Consider the following 16,698-nt stretch of genomic DNA (forward strand, 5'->3'; position numbering starts at 1 on the left):
AATGACAGCCACTCTCTCGCACTGATATATGACTAATTTGTGGGGCATTTGATGTGCTTATGCAAATACCTGTCCTAAGCCCCGCCTCTCTCCGCTTCATATACAGGGTAAAACAGAGCCACATCGCCATCCTGTGGGTAGAACTTGGAAACATTGCTTTGAGATGAATCTGTCAGGTGAAAGCAGAGGTTCTCAGCTGCATAAGTGAAGTGAAGCAGAAGTGAAATCTACCAGCCCAGCACATGGAACGAACACTGGTCCAAATATTGTACAGTACAACGGGGTTAAAGGCACACCATTAGGAAAATTGGCTTTTTTTCTAGTCACAAAATGTATCAAGAAAAAAATAAAATAAAAAAAGGTTTCTTTTAATGTAATATTGATGGAGCAACATAATTTGTGTGAAAAGAAATAATAACAGAAGTTATTGTTGTTTTGATTAAAATTCAGTTTTTACACTGTGCTAAAAAGCCCAAACATTTGGGGTAAAAGGCCCCACAGGGGGTTTATGATGATATCGTGTAGATGCTGGGGCAATAGTTACAGTGCGAAATTTGTAAACTGATGCAAATAATTTTGAGACAGCAAGATGCTTTTTTGAGTAACAAATTAAGATAATGCTGCTAATTTCAATCACATTTGGCATTTCACAACATCTCAGATATCCTATAAACAAATGAATCTCAACTGTGATTGGATCAGTCAATGTGAGCCCACTTTGAACATTTTTCAAAACAAATCTTTACATCCCACTTAAGAAAAACAGTGTGTATAATGGGGGGCATTTAGCCGCTGCAACGGGGGGTCTTTTTACCCCAAATGCTATCCTTTCACTTATTGGATAGATTTTGAAAAATGTTTTACTGAAAAACTAAAACTATATATATATATACATGTATATATATATATATATATATATATATATATATATATATATATATATAATTAATGTGATAATTTCAGGGATTTTCATTTGCTACATAAATAATTACAAATAATTAAAAATTAGATAAAAATACCTCAAAATCCAACTTTAGACATTACATGCAATTACTGTTTCTCATAGATCAGGAAAATTTTGCAGTGCATATGGAAAAACGTTTCTTTATTGTTTTGGGAGAAGATCAATTCAAATGTGCCTTTTACCCCATTGCACCCTATTGGTATCAGCCAGATTGTCAAGTGACAGATGAATTTTCGCATCAAAATACCATAAAGCTTCATTGGATGCATATCAAAAGACTTGAGAAGTGTTTCCTCCTCATTTTTATAAGTTTTTAAGCCTATTCATTTTGCTATCTGGACAATGCATGATTATATGGCCAGTTGCATTGACATTTAGTTATGCTTTTCTCCCTGCTTTTCACAACCATATCAGAACAGACCCACCAATTGAGAACCACTGAGGTAAAGGAAAGTGAAAAATTAGTTTAAATGTGTTTTTACTGAATGTACCATGAATTATTCAAATGCCACAATTCTCTGTTTCTGTCTTTCTCTTCTGCATTTACAGTACATATCTACCTGAATGCTGATTCTATTCAATGACCCTCTTTCATTTATTATGACTCTGTTTCTATATGATCCTGCATATTTGAATTAGTGTGTTGTGTATGTATATGCCATATTTGTAGCATATATCAGCTGATTATGTATGGAGATGTAAAAACCTACAAAAGACTAAAGTAACAGCCAGGATAATATAGGATGAACAAAATAAATGGTTAGAGAGAACACTGAGGAAAAATAGGAAAGAGAGAGAGAGACCAACAGACAGACTGAGCGAGCAAGCAAACCAGGCTCAGAGAATCAAACCGTTTTTATTAATCTGCGAATTTTCACAGATGACGCAAAGACTGTGAGTTGCCTCCTCTCTTTCTCTCTCTCTCTCACTCCATCTCTCTCTTTCTCACCCTCAGTACATTCTACCCAAATGTCTCATTCCTAATGCCTCAATCTTGTCGGATGGGAGACGGCACAACAGCACAGGTAAGAAGAATATGAACAGGATATGAAAGACCACACTCTTTCTTTCTGTTCTTGTCTCTTCTCATCTGTTTAAACTCATCTTTTACCTTCTCAATATTTCATATAACTTTACTGCACACTGCTTGACTCTAAACCTCAAACAGTTGATTTTAGGTTGTTTTATTATAACATGACACAAAACTTTACAGTAGACATAAAGTCATCTTGCATTTAGTCATCCATGATTGCTGGAGTCTGCTGTATTCTCTATCTTGCTCTATATCTGTCATATCACCGAGTCAGTGTTGTTTTTGTATATGCAGTTGCTGTTGAAATCGTTAACAGCACATATCACTTCACAAATAGCTCTAATCAGTCAGCAGGTATTCTTAAGGGAAGTGTGAAGTGTCAGAGAGATGATAGATGGTTTTAAGAGCCCTGATCATGAGGAAGGAATTAATCATTAGGGGCATGACTCAAAGAGGATAGTTGACTACACTGGGCCACATGCAGGTGGAAGAAGATTTGTGACTGTGAGTACCTGCAGCTTCAGGAATGAACTAATGAAAGAGTTAGTTCCACAGACAGACAGAGAGAGAGAGTTTAAGGACAGATTGACAGATTTAGGAAGGTAAAATGAGAGTTCCTAATGGGCACAGTTCGGAAAGAACTTGCAGGAGAGACATAGAGAAAGACAGAAAGAGGGAAAACAGGGTAGTTATAAATAGCAATGCTTTAGTAGGGTGAGGCAAGCAGATGTGATAGACAGTCTGTATTTAAGGAGTTCAAACAACAGATTAATACTCTCAGATTATAGTCAGAGATAGAGGGGAAGGGGGAGGGAGGGTGTGTGCAAGAATGTGTGTGCATGTGTGGTTAAGTACCGTCAAAATGACCCCATGCAAGTCTACACATGCATAGGAATAAGCTCCGATGGACTTTTACCTGCATGTTCAAATGTGCATGCTCTCTCAAACAGATAGATAGATAGATAGACAGATAGATAGATAGACAGACAGACAGACAGACAGACAGATAGATAGATAGAGACAGTATAGTTTACATTAGAGGTGTACAGTATTGTACCCCTTTAAAATGTACTCTTATTCATATAAAACAAAGACACGATAAACCTGTTTCAGAAGCATACTTTCATGTTCTGGCAAAAAGTCAAGATGAGGTTGCTTGAAAATAATGTGCAAATGAGTGTTGAAAAAGTGTGTGTGTTCATAGAGGTAAGTGGACTGCGATTGCTGTGGGATGCATTTATTGAGTCTGTATAGATGGAATGTAATTAATAGTGACATTGTAGGTTTCTCCCCTCAGTATCCCTGGCGACCTCTCTGTGCTCTCTTATTTGGGTTGGTTGAGGTTTGGCTCCAATGATGTCTCCTACTTTCTTGTTCTCTCTTCTCAACTCTTACTCCTAATTATTGTGATTCTTGGCTGGCTTCCTTAAGGGATTCCCTTAGGCATTTCTCCTCCCAGGGATTTGTGTTTGACTGCAAAGTACTGCCTGTTGAAGGAGTATAAGGCTATTTTGCCTTTGGCGAATCGTATCATCCATTCCATTCCTATGCTTTATGTTCTGTTTGAAAGAAAGATTATCACTTACTGAACCTGTTCTGTTTGACTGGCTAATATCCAGGAGTTGTACAACTCCATATACTGTAATTAAACTTTGGGCATTTGCTTGTTTGCTTGTTTGGATGGATCTCAGCTAATGTTAATAAGCTGTCAATGAGTGGAGGAAATAATAGTTTATCTAAAGCTGTGGCATACAGAGATATTGCCTCGGGATGTTGAAAAATTGTCAAGTTAAGGCTTAATTTTATTTTTTTATTTTTTTTTGTGAAAGGATGGTGCTTAATTGTAATATCATGTATTTCAGTGCCTGCAGCTTTAGTTTAGTGGATGATAAAACCAGCCTGATCTCATAATAATACATAGCTATTCATACATAACATTAAAATAAACGTATTTGTATGTTTGGATCTAAAACATAAACATTTACACATGTACATCTTAAGAAACATAAAATATTTATGAATCCAGAATAAATATATTTTTACAAATATATTTATAACAAAAATTTTTTTTATTTGATATTTTAGATCCCTTAACCCTACCGCTAAACAACACTTTTCAACAATATAAAAAAACATAACACGCAGATTAATGTACAATACAGTACGACAATATTTATTGTTACAATACACAAATTTATATTAATTAAAGAGCCGCTAATCCCACCCCTACCCCTGAACCTAACCCTAACCATTTCCTAACTTTAAAAAAATGTGCGAGGCAGACAAATTTAATCACAATAATTTATTCATAAAAATGGCAAAAGGCAGTACAAAAGTAGTCCAAACGATGATGTGCTGCATTCAATGTGCTCCCTGATGGCTGAGAGTGGAATTGAAGTTTTTAATTGCTAAAAAAATTTTCTGGTCAAATTTAATTCAAACGAATACATCACAGAATATGGCACACTGCAATCGGTCACAAAACATGTGAGAGCCAATGAGCTTCCGACATCACTGCCATAAAACCTGTGTCATAACGCTTCTTGAGGAGGACATTTTTTAATTTTGAAATCAATGCGGGAGTTGACAGTTACTGCTGTTTCAGCTGCTACATCGGATAAGGGTGAATATGATGAAAAACAGGTTTGAATTTGAGTCTATTCCTCTCACAGAGCTATCTGAAGATACACACACAGCACACAAATAAATAGGATATCTTTTATAATAATTTTATTGTGCTTTTGTGGTCTTTAAATTTAATTTAATTTTTTATTTTTGGCCGCAGCGTATTCTGAAAAGTCCTTTTGTATCCCATAGCAAACAAAATAAAAATTAAATGCTTTATGAATGATTAAACAATTACAGAATTTTGAAGTTTAAAAAGTTTAAAGTGATATTATCATTTTTGAATACAACACCAGAAATCACACAGTAAAAAATAAGACTATTGTAATGTCAAATTAGATTAGCATTAAATAAATTAGCATTAAATAAACGTAATGGCATTGAACGTGTAATTAATCTCTTGATTATAAATTAAATAAAAGTAACCGACTAATTTCATTAATTCAATATTCAAGGATTTAGTAAGGATACGTTAACATTTGTACGTCTCTAAAGTTGTTAATACGTAAACTGATTGTGTTTTAGATGCTGTCAATATGTAAATATTGGAGTTCTAATCGTAATTTCGGGAGGAGCAGGTTCATCTAATCTCGCAATCAACACTAGAGTATATTAAGGCTCATATACCTCTCTCCAGCTACAATTCTTCCAGCATCCCTCCTCCACCCCATCTCCACATCATTTTACATTGTCTTCATGTACATTCAATTCCATTAAGCCATTAACATGTATGATCTCCTTATGTGAAAGTGGAGGAAATCTTGGAGTGCAAGTCAAGTCTCAAGCTTGGGGTCCTCCATTGCGGACAGCAAGCCAAACCAGTTTACCTTTACCTCAAGTTTATATGAACATGCAAACTTGTGAATTTTACATTTCAGTATCTGTGCAAAGGTAAGCAAGTGTATGTTTGCTAGAGCCACACTTTACAGTATGTAAGAATCAGGGCCGTAACCACAATATACACTGAGTGTGACAACCCCCCCACCACCTGCCCCAATAATCAGATATGGCCAGATTGCCCTGTGAGATGTAAGCATCTAACTAAACATGCAATATTTAACCACTGTACCAACCGACATTAAATTCCAAGGGTGCAAACTATTCACTGTTTGGCGAAATTCGCTGTTTTGAATTAAAAATATGTCACGTATAGTAAGTGATTTGTATGTCATTCATAAATGTGAATGTGAAAACATTAACGGAGCAGTTTTCAGCATATCAAGCATAAGACAAAGAGCGAATGCGTGTATATTGTAAAAGGAGTTAATGAATGCGGTTATCTGGTAAGTTTCTGAAGTAGCTTTTTAGAAAATTCTCTTGACATTGTTTAAGAAAATTGTCTATAAAAAAAACACAAAGTAGAAAGTTATCACCCTCAAATTAGAACTAGAACATGGTAAGACCTGTGACTTGTGACTTCTATTGTGCTTTTAGGTTTTGGCAAGGACAGTGTTAAATATTCTTAATGCAACTATTATTAGGTAATAATTTAAAATCAATTTAAGACTTTCTAAATAATTTCTTTGTGTCTTTAATTAATTCTGAATTGTGTACAGCATCTCCTAAGAGTCTACTTTTAAAAGGTTTGTGGTCAAAAAATGAGCTACCAGTTAAAGTAGTTCACCTAAAAATGGAAAATGTACTTTTACTCACTCATTTATTCACTCTTATGTTGTTCAAAACCCATATGCTGTTTTTTTTTTCTTGGAACATAAACATTGATATCTTAAGCAGCTCTATTCCATAGAATAACAGTTGATAATGAGCAGGAGCTGTAAAGCTTCAAAAAGGACAAATACTATAAAGCACTATTACAGGTTCAGTATAAAGACATCATAACAGTAGTCCATATGACTTGTGCATTATATTGGTAACACTTTACAATATGGGTGCATTAATATGCATTAATTCATGCTTAACAAATGCACAGATAATATTGAGTTAATGTATGACTTATGATTAACTAAGCCATTCATTAATGATTGCCACATCAGCAACTAATAAAGGGTCTGTCTGATTAATATATTAAGTAATATATTAATTGCTATTAATTAAATGTGTCATCGTGGATTAATTTCCTAACAACTTATTATATGAACTAATAGTGTTAATTAATGTGTTAATTACCACAATGAGCCGAAGCCATGTATTTGAACTTCCACCCAATACGGGTGCACTAATATGCATTAATACATGCTTAATTATTGTCATGGCTTGAGAACTAATTTATCATTAATGACCATCATTGGACTTTATAAAAGCTGTTTATTTAACATCGGTTTCCAAAAACATTGCCTCACTAAAGAAAAAAACAAAATAAAACAGAGGGATGCAGAGATAAAAAAGAGATATACAAAATATCACACACACATATATATATATACACTACCAGTCAAAGGTTTTGAAACACTTACTCATACATTAACTCAATATTATCTGTGCATTAGTTAAGCATGAATTAATGCTTATTAATGCACCAGTATTGTAAAGTGTTACCATTATATTCCAAGCTTTCTGGGGCCATACAACAGCTATGTATGGTATTTTTATAATGATTTTTTTTTCTCTTTGGACCTTGACAGCAGTGGTCAATATTAATCTTTTTTTGTATGGAAAAGAGCAGCATTCAGATTCTTGAAGAAAAGATTGTGTTAAGATTCTACTGGGGAAAAAACACAATGAGGGACAACTTGAGGGCAGTAAATAATTTAGTGTATTTTTTTTGCTAGCCAGCTGACACAGTCATGTCATTTTACAGATATATCAATGATGAAAAGAAATTCAAATTATATTCATCTTTTCCTTGAGACAGTACAAAAAAGAAAGAAAAGATGACTGAAACAGGCAAATTGCTAGCAATGCAGACACAGTGTTTGTTTTGTACTGTGTGAACTTTAAAAATACTTGTATCTATTAAAACCAAATATTATACAATTTTGGGCATTTATCGCATTTCAAGCCTTTATTCAGAAAATCATTGCATTCAGCGCCTTTACTCTATTAAAGGACCAAAGAGGACCATTATATTTGTGACCTCAACACACGTGACCCCCCCACCTTCAAAATGGTTTGGTCCCCCCCAATGTTCAAGACATGGTTACGGCCTTGGTAAGAATACATACAAATTCTCATGAGATCACACTGTATAAAACAGCGTGGTGGTGTTAATAGCAGTACATTGATAATGGCTTTTTTGTGTTTAATCATCTCCTGAAATGTAGCCAATCACCGTTCAATGTAAACTAACACTGTGTTCCTCTTAGAGCAACGTTCATACTCCCCAGAACAACAGTGAGTGAGGACAGACAATCAATTCCCCTACGGTTACTGTATACACAGTTCCTGGCATCTTCATCAGGAGTCTGTGCTTATCTGGGATCATTATAATCTCGGCATGTGAACAGACAGATTGAGCATGGAATGGCACATTTGGGTGATCCACATCACCTCTGTTGGGCCAATCTCAGATCACCACTATGTGCAACGCATCCAATCAAGTTGCCCACTTGACATAGGCTTACAGCCAAAGCTGTAATATTTAGTTTGCCAATCCTGTTTAAGTTCTTATCCATAAATCAGTCTGGATTGGTGGAGAAGACAGAGCCACGAGGTCTATAGGGGGAGGGATGCATTGTGACATAATGGCTGATCTTAAAGAATTACATCATGGCTTTAAGATCTCGTGGAATCATTTGTTTCATTGTGTTACTACATCAATGCTGTTTATCCTATATGGCCTGTCCTCATGAAAATCTTTGCCCTTTGCAAGGCTACTAGGCAGTCAGTTTATTTCTCCTCTTTAATTCATCCGATGCCATTGTGAATTACTAGTTGATTGTTGACTCACTTTGAGTTGTTTTTCCTCTATGTGGCAGATTATTAATTCAATCATGAATATCCTGACCTTTCTTGGAAGCTGAAACCTCCAATTATTGCGGTGCACCTGCACTGAATGATTCGATTACACTTGGTACCATCTCTCTGGAAAAAAAAACAAAACAATGAAATTAAGGATTAGAAGAATTTTGTATCCATTCATGTATTATAGGCGCAGTTCTTGCATGTTGTTGCCTGTGTTTGAATTTGGAGAAATTTGTGAAAACAGGTTTAAGCTTATGACTTCAGGGGAAACTGTGAATTATTGTAAAGCAATGCAGAATCATGCAGGGTCACAAGCTTTTTCTCTCTTCCTCTCTTTTTCACCGTCTCTCGCCCCCATGAGACTGAGTTCACAGAGGATTACGGATGTGCAATTGAAACTTGGCAAATGAAATGAAATTCCCCCCCCCCCCCCCAAAAAAAAAGCATTTCAGCACACACATTGCCAATCCGTCTTTATGTCTGAGCGCCAACTGTTGTTTTAGTTTAAATCTGAGATGAAGAACAAGCAGATGAGCAGGACAGGGAACATCCCGAGAAAGAAAGAGAGATGGAGGGCAGATGGGCCAAAGAGTCACAATGACATACCACAGGAAAATGGTAAAAACAGAACAGGAAAAAAAATCAAGACATCACACCACGCCAAAACAAACTTAGGTGAGTATTTTGTTTTTCTTGTCCAGTTTAAGGGTTTCCACACCTTCTGACAAATGAAATTTCATTACCTTTCTAGTAATTCGTGATAGCTGGATAAAGTCTTTTTAAAATCAGGTATCAAACCTTGGAATTCATAGATTTAAATGGTAAGACTATGCAAAAGGGTTGTATTTGTTAACATTAGTTAACTATATTAGTTAACATGAACTATCAATGAACAATACTTGTACAGCATTTATTAATCTTAATACATTTCTAAGATTACTAAATCTAGTTTATCATGTTTCCTATTTTCTATATACTATTAAAATTTGTACATGAAAATGTGTATATGTTTATATCAGTTAATGCAATATGAAGTAACAAACAATGATCAATTGTATTTTGATAACATTATCAAAATACAGAACTGATGTCACTTTGCTTAAATTAGTTCACATATGCTATATAGTCTAGTCAAAAAAGAGTTAATAATGTTGACATATTATAAAGATGTATAATTTGTCAACATTATGAACAATTTTGAACAGCACACTATATGGTAAATGTGAACTAATTTAAGCAAAGTTAAGTCAAACTCATGGGTGGGGTCAATGAGTATCAACAGGTTTTAACCAAGATTAATTAATGCTGTAAAAAATCATTGTTCATTGTTAGTTCATGATATGTATACATTTACTAATGTTATCAAATACAACCTTATTGGAAAGTGTTACCATTTAAATGATCATATAGTAAAACCTAACAATAAGTTTGGATTTGTTAACATTAATTAATACAATAATTAACATGAATTAACAATGAACAATGCTTTAACAGCAATTATTTTTCTTATGTTTACATTAAAGGAATATTCCAGGTTCAATACAAGTTAAGCTCAATCGACAGCATTTGTGGCATAACGTTGTTTACCACAAAAAAATATTTCAACACGTTCCTCCTTTTCTTTAAAAAAGGGAAAATCTGGGGTACAGTGATGCACTAACAATGGAAGTAAATGGAACCATTAAAATACTCACTGTTTCAAAAGTATAGGCACAAGACATAAACAATGTGTGCATTAACATGATTTAGTGTAATAAAATCACTCCCTAACCTTTATGTGTAAAGTTTGTCTTCATTGCCATGACGACGTAACGCCATAAACGCTAAAACCCCCAAATGACCATACAAATTACGATTTAAACAACTTTACAGCTCAAATAATAAACTAGTTTTAACAGAAGATTTCATGTAAGTAATTTTATAAAATTATAAGTTTCACATTTCTGCTTTTAAACCCTTCAGAAATTGGCCCCATTTACATGTTCTCTATATAAAGTTAACTTACTTTTAAGATTTTGTTTATATTTTCATTCCATGACTTTTCCAGGCCTGCAAATCATAATTTTACAATTCCAAAATACCATGGGAATCCTGTAGTTTATTAGTCTTATTTCAAGCCAAGCATTATTCTTCATTATTCTTCACTTGCAACTGGCAACAGTTTGTTAGTAAACACAAATGTCACAATCCCTTTTAGCAATTTGGATATGCTTTCAGCTGTACATATGTGTTTATTCTATACATCTCATAACTCATCCTTCTGCTACAATGATTTTTCTCCAACTTCAATCAGTGTTCCACATCATGCAGATGTTTGTAATGGAGTGGGCTTGATGAAATGCTCATTGGTTCTACTTGGCAGTCAGTTCTTATATTATCATTAAGGAGCAGGAGTTGTGTATTATTCCCATATGGAGGTTTGACACTGTGTGTACAAGGGTGCGTCTGTGTGTGTGCGTGTCAGTGAAAACGTAAAAAAGTAGCAGTTTAGAAGATTAAAAGATTGGAAAGGGGTTATAATGATTTCTCTCAGCCTTTGTGGTTCTGTTGGGTCTTTGTGGTGGGTGATCTCAGCACAAAACACGCGATGATGACTGATCCAGGCCTCCATTTAAATATCTATTGATTTGACTCCATTGAAGAGGTGGAGCTTAAAAAAAAAAACCCTACCCCTTCCAATAATCAAAACAAGCAAATACAAATACATTTCTATTTTAGAGTGTCACTACAAAGACTCGGTCTTAGTCAGTCATAAATAAAATCATTTTAAGGTTTGCAAGTTCCATGAGGCCGTGTGATATGTTGGCCTCCAGTATCCAGAGCAAAGACAGTGACAGATGAAAATAATAATGACCAGTTATGGTAATGTGTAGAGTTATCGCACTAAACTCCAACTCTAACATAGCTCTGTGATGCTTAGGCAGGACACTTCTGAATAATCCTTTATTATTAATATTAATCTTGCTTCTCATCAGTCTCAGGCTTATCAGTTACTCTATCTCTCAATGTGTTCTCTTCTATCTATGTTTTTCTGTTTGTAATACAACTTTGTACACAAACTAAGCTTGTTGTCGCACTGCAAATTAGCATTATAGAAAGAGAGCTTGGGGTATTGAGAAAGACACTGATACTAATATTGAATAGTGGTGAGAATGGGGTCTGTTCAGTGTAAATCAATAAATCTGAGCTGCTTGTAAGTAAACTATAATTAAGCCATTCATTGGTTGATTCCCCCAAAAGTTTTAATACAGTGGCTCTGTGATGCTATCTAAACATTACACTGCTTGTTTCAGTATGCCCATCAGCCTGGTGTATGCTTTTCTCCAACATTTGATAATAATCTGATGAACTTTTGATGCAAAAATCGATTAAATATGTACACAAACATCTCTTTCAAATAAAATTCAGGTTACCACCTGCTTTCCTCGGGTGGTAGAAGTGCAATGTAAATTATGTCAGGTAAATAGCACAGAGTTTTGTGATCAAAGCTCAATCTATTATGAGCCTAATATACATAGAAAGGAGGTGTATGAATCTCATATTGCTTTCTTTCTTCTGCGGAACAAAACGAAGATATTTTAGTGGAGATATGAGGTGTTTTTGTCCATACAATGCAAGTCAATGGGGTCTAACACTTTCAAGCTCCAAAACAGACATTAAGGCAGAAAAAATTTAATCCATAAAACTCGAGTGGTTTCATCCATGTCTTCTTAAAGCGAAACAATCCGTTTTGGGTGAGAAACAGCCCAATTTCACTATAAATCTTGCCATTATCTTTTCTGGGTGAACTATTCCTTAAAGTGATCTCTCTCTCTCTCTCTCTCTCTCTCTCTCTCTCTCCATTTTACTCTCACAGATAGAATGACGAATAAGCACACTGGAAACCAGACAAGTGGAGCATTGCAAGGGGATGTGGGAGTGGAACCAGGATTAAAAGACACTACACACCAACAATGCGGCTGGTTTGGACGCAACCTGCTCCTTACCCTCACTGTGCTAGGTGTGCCCCTGTTTGTGTGTGTCTAAATGTGTTGTTGTGTACAACTTCAGGTGTGTGTGTGTGTGTGTGTGTGTGAGTGTGTGATCCATCCATTTAATGGATTTAATCTCTCTCTCCATCCCGTTTACTATGTCTGTGCGCTCACCCACTCTTTCCTTAGACTCCCCTCTTTACTCTCTTTTCAGATAAACCTTGTTCATGGTTTGATAGCTGTGATTCTCCACTGCAACCAATGATCCTCTGTCAAACTGCAGACATATACCAAGCAAGCAAATTCCCAGCCATTCTTCATTTATTGGCCCCATTATAGTGACACTGTTTATAAAACAGTGGTTTGAAATGTTGCAGATGCAGGACAGTTATGCAGTGGTGCTCTGGAATGTGAAATGCAATCTGTATCTTTTTACAAGAAAGGAAAACAAACTTGTGTAACATACACACTCTTGCTCTTACAGGTGTAATAGCAGGCACAGCTCTGGGAATGATGATACGGTATGTTCCAGATCTGAGCTCAAACAGTCTCATGCTGGTCTCCTTCCCTGGAGACATACTGATGAGAATGCTAAAGATGCTCATCCTGCCCCTTATTATCTCCAGCCTTATTACAGGTCAGTTTTCAATTTCTTTGTGTGCTTTAAACCATGTGCTCTACTGCCATTTTAGCAAACATTTTTAAGCACTAATCACTCATGTTGCAAAGTGTTAACAACACAAAGAAGGAACTGTCTGCTGATGTGCAGGATTTCTTTGTTTTCTCTCTGGCTTGCAGGCCTGGCTGGTCTGGATGCTCGCTCCAGTGGAAGAATGGGCAGCAGAGCAATGGTGTACTACATGTCCACCACAGTAATCGCTGCTGTTCTAGGTGTCATCCTTGTTCTTGGAATTCATCCTGGAAATCCAAAACTCAGGTCCAGTCAGGTCAGCTCTGCCCCCAAGAACCAGGAAGTCAGCAGTCTGGATGCCTTTCTAGACCTGATCAGAAATCTTTTCCCAGAGAACCTGGTCCAGGCATGTTTTCAACAGGTAAACATCTGCTGCTAAATGGTGTCCGTGTCATATCTTTCAGGAGCTCTTATTCAGTGTGAACTTTGGGTCAGTGGTGTACTGCAAATCTATGGGGCCACAATAAGAACCATAATCCGGGGCCCCGCCCACAAGCAGAGACATCATGCATGAGAATTTGTATCTGTGGTGAAATAGTATCGCTAGTGGAGAAAGTGAATTTTTCGCAACTGAGTCCTCTCTTCAGTACTTTTTCTGCACTGCTGAATATTTCAGTTTCATTTTATTGCATTTATGTTATTTAGTAAGTCCAAATTTGGAAGGCTACAGCAAGTTTTGAGTGTGCTAGCACTGGAGATTTCAATTTCTGAAATGTATAAACATTTGGCAGCGATGTATATGACTGCGAAGTGATTCTGTGACCAAGATTCTAGAATGGAGTTCCACATTAATGGTGCATTCACATCATGACAGAATTATAGTAATTATGAGATTACGACTCAGTAGACTTATAAGTTCAAGTCAGAACTCAGAACTCAGAATTTTATGAAAGTTCCATCTTGCCCGTTGTGACTTCATGTGTTAAGAACCAAAATGGCAACAGCCTCAACAGTTAAGGATAGTTTACACATTTATTTTTGATATGCCGAATGTTACCCAGAGAACTTTCTTTGTTCTTACATATTTTGCAAGAACAAATAGAGGTGAATTAATGTAGTGATTTAATATTTTGATGTCATCTACAACTAAGGCACATGATTCCATTACATCACAGGAAAGCAGTTGACCTGACAAATACTGCTACTATATATATATATATATATATATATATATATATATATATATATATATATATATATATATGTTCCTGTAGATCAACTGACAGAGAATGATGCTAGCAATAACATGGTTGCTGGATTTAATGGATGGAATTGATTCCCAGGGAACATATGTTCTGAAGCACATACTGTATGGACGATACATAAGGTCAATCATTATTTTAGCCTGTTATGGTTGCCTTTTTGGCAAGCTTGATAAAAGTCATGCTCAGCAGTTCACAAAACGTAGGAAAATACTTTGTTGTCATTTATTGAGAAAAGCTTAAAATAGGTAAATACTTAGTAAAAGTCTCTTAGTATATTTGTAAAAATACATTTGAATAAAGCATAGGCCAATAGAAATGTTTTGGTCATGAACGACTCAGTGTTATTTAACGAATTAATTGAATCAATGATTCCTTGTCTCTCACTCATGACACATAAAAGACGGCCATATGTCGCCATCTACTGGCCATGAAATCTAGAAAAAATGGGTCACTGAAAGAATCCGTGAACAAATCAGAAGAGATTCAGAAGACTTGAGTCACTGGGATGAAAAGAAATCCCCACAATTGAAACTGACAGAGACTGATAATTACCTTGTAGTAGTGTCCTGTCTTCCATGAAACGTCTGTGATTTTGTTCCTCATATTTTTGTTTTTGTGGCTCAACTCCAGGACTCGTCCCTCCTTTTCTTAAAAAAAAAAAAAAAAAGCAAAATCTGGGTTACAGTGAGGCACTTACAAACAATGGAAGTGAATGGGGCCAATCCGTACACAGAAATACTCTCTGATTCAAAAGTATAGCCACAAGACATAAACAATGTGCATGTTAACATGATTTTAGTGTGATAAAATCGCTTACTAACCTTTTCTGTGTAATGATATAGCCAGTTTATGTAATATCAACAAACCCTAAAATCACTGTAAAAATGATGATTTAAACAATTTTACAGCTCAAATAATACATGAGTTTTAACAGAAGAATTCATGTAAGTGCTTTTATAAAGTTATAAGCCTCACATTTCTGCCTTTATACCCTCCAAAAATTGGCCACATTCACTTCCATTGTAGGTACCTAATAACCTTTGATTTTTGCTTTTTTTAAATGAGAAGAGGGATGAGAGAGGTGGCCCATGTTCACTGGACACTGCCTCGCTGTGAATCTGAATATATGGGAAATGGAAAGTAAGAATGCAGGAAAGGATGCATGAAAGAGAAACCGATACAGAGGCTTGCATGCAACTCAAAAGGCACATTTACAAAGCCAGAGGAGGATATTTTACAGAAGGAAGAGTATACGGTACAGTAAAAACAAAAATCATTGACCAGCATTAAAACAGATTTAACATCCATAAACCATTTTCTTAATGTTGTGCTTACAAAACTTTTTTTTTGTATATAAAAAAATTAAAATTCACTTATTATTCATTCACCCTCATGACATCCCAGATGAGTATGACTTTGTTTCTTCTGCAGAGCACAAATTATGATTTTTAGAAAAATATCTCAGCTCTGTTGGTCCATTCAATGCAAGTGAATGGTGATCAGACCTTTGTAGCTCCAAAATCACACAAAGGAAACATAAAAGTAATCCAGAGGATTACAGTGTTTTAATCCATATCTTCAGAAGCAATATAATAGGTGTGTGAGAGAATCAGATCAATATTTAAGTAATTTCTTACTCTAAATCTCCACTTTAACTTTCAGATGTGAAAGTGAAAGTGGAGATTTATAGTAAAAAATACTTACATTTTGATCTGTTTCTCACCCACACCTTTTGGCCCCCATTCACTTCCATTGTAAGTGCCACACTGTAATCCAGATTTTTGCTTTTTTAAAGAAAAGGAGAGACAAGTCTAAATTAATTTCTGTGGTAATCAACATTATGCCATGAATGCTGTTGATTGAGCTTAACTTCTATTGAATCTGGAATATTCCTTTTAAAAAGTTACTCCTGTTTGTCTGTCAAGTCGGTACTTCCAAAATCAGAGAATTTCGTGTTTACAACTTGTAATTACAAGTTTTATGAAGACGTGAACGCTTTTTACAAGAATCTCGTAATTATGGTAATTCTGACATGATGTGAATGCACCATATGTATGCATAAAGATGTATCACTAAATTACGTCATCTCAAACAAGCACTAATTTAAAATTAAACTGAAAGCTTGTCATAAAAGCATTCCTTTACTTGTATCATAATTCATCAAATATGTTTGTCTATGTCCTGATTGCTGCTGAGTATAAAATATGTGTGATGTCCACTACCCATCATTCTTTTTCAACTAGTGCAAATTGTAGCTCAATGTGATAATTCAGAAATGTATCTTTACAAATTGTTTTATGTTATTGTGAGGAAAATAGATACTGTTTATCTGGATGTTATACAAGATG

General features: G+C 35.4%; 1 protein-coding gene across 3 annotated transcripts in view; it reads left to right on the top strand.

Annotated features, from left to right (window-relative positions):
• Positions 1-1,910: 1,910 nt before the first annotated feature.
• The window catches only part of LOC127450866 (excitatory amino acid transporter 2-like), a 31,194-nt gene continuing 16,406 nt past the window's right edge, over positions 1,911-16,698 (top strand). Inside the window, exons 1-5 of one of the 3 annotated variants that reach the window (XM_051715291.1) lie at positions 1,911-1,989; positions 8,987-9,158; positions 12,340-12,483; positions 12,939-13,091; positions 13,253-13,506. In XM_051715291.1, coding sequence (XP_051571251.1) covers positions 1,948-1,989; positions 8,987-9,158; positions 12,340-12,483; positions 12,939-13,091; positions 13,253-13,506 — 765 coding nt within the window. In that variant the 5' untranslated portion in view covers positions 1,911-1,947. Of the gene's footprint in view, positions 1,990-3,156; positions 3,204-8,986; positions 9,159-12,339; positions 12,484-12,938; positions 13,092-13,252; positions 13,507-16,698 lie in introns of those variants that run through there. The other 2 variants (XM_051715292.1, XM_051715293.1) reach the window with 2 other exon arrangements.

The sequence above is a fragment of the Myxocyprinus asiaticus genome, chromosome 13 (assembly GCF_019703515.2).
Source record: "Myxocyprinus asiaticus isolate MX2 ecotype Aquarium Trade chromosome 13, UBuf_Myxa_2, whole genome shotgun sequence".
In the NCBI taxonomy this organism is placed as follows: domain Eukaryota; kingdom Metazoa; phylum Chordata; class Actinopteri; order Cypriniformes; family Catostomidae; genus Myxocyprinus; species Myxocyprinus asiaticus.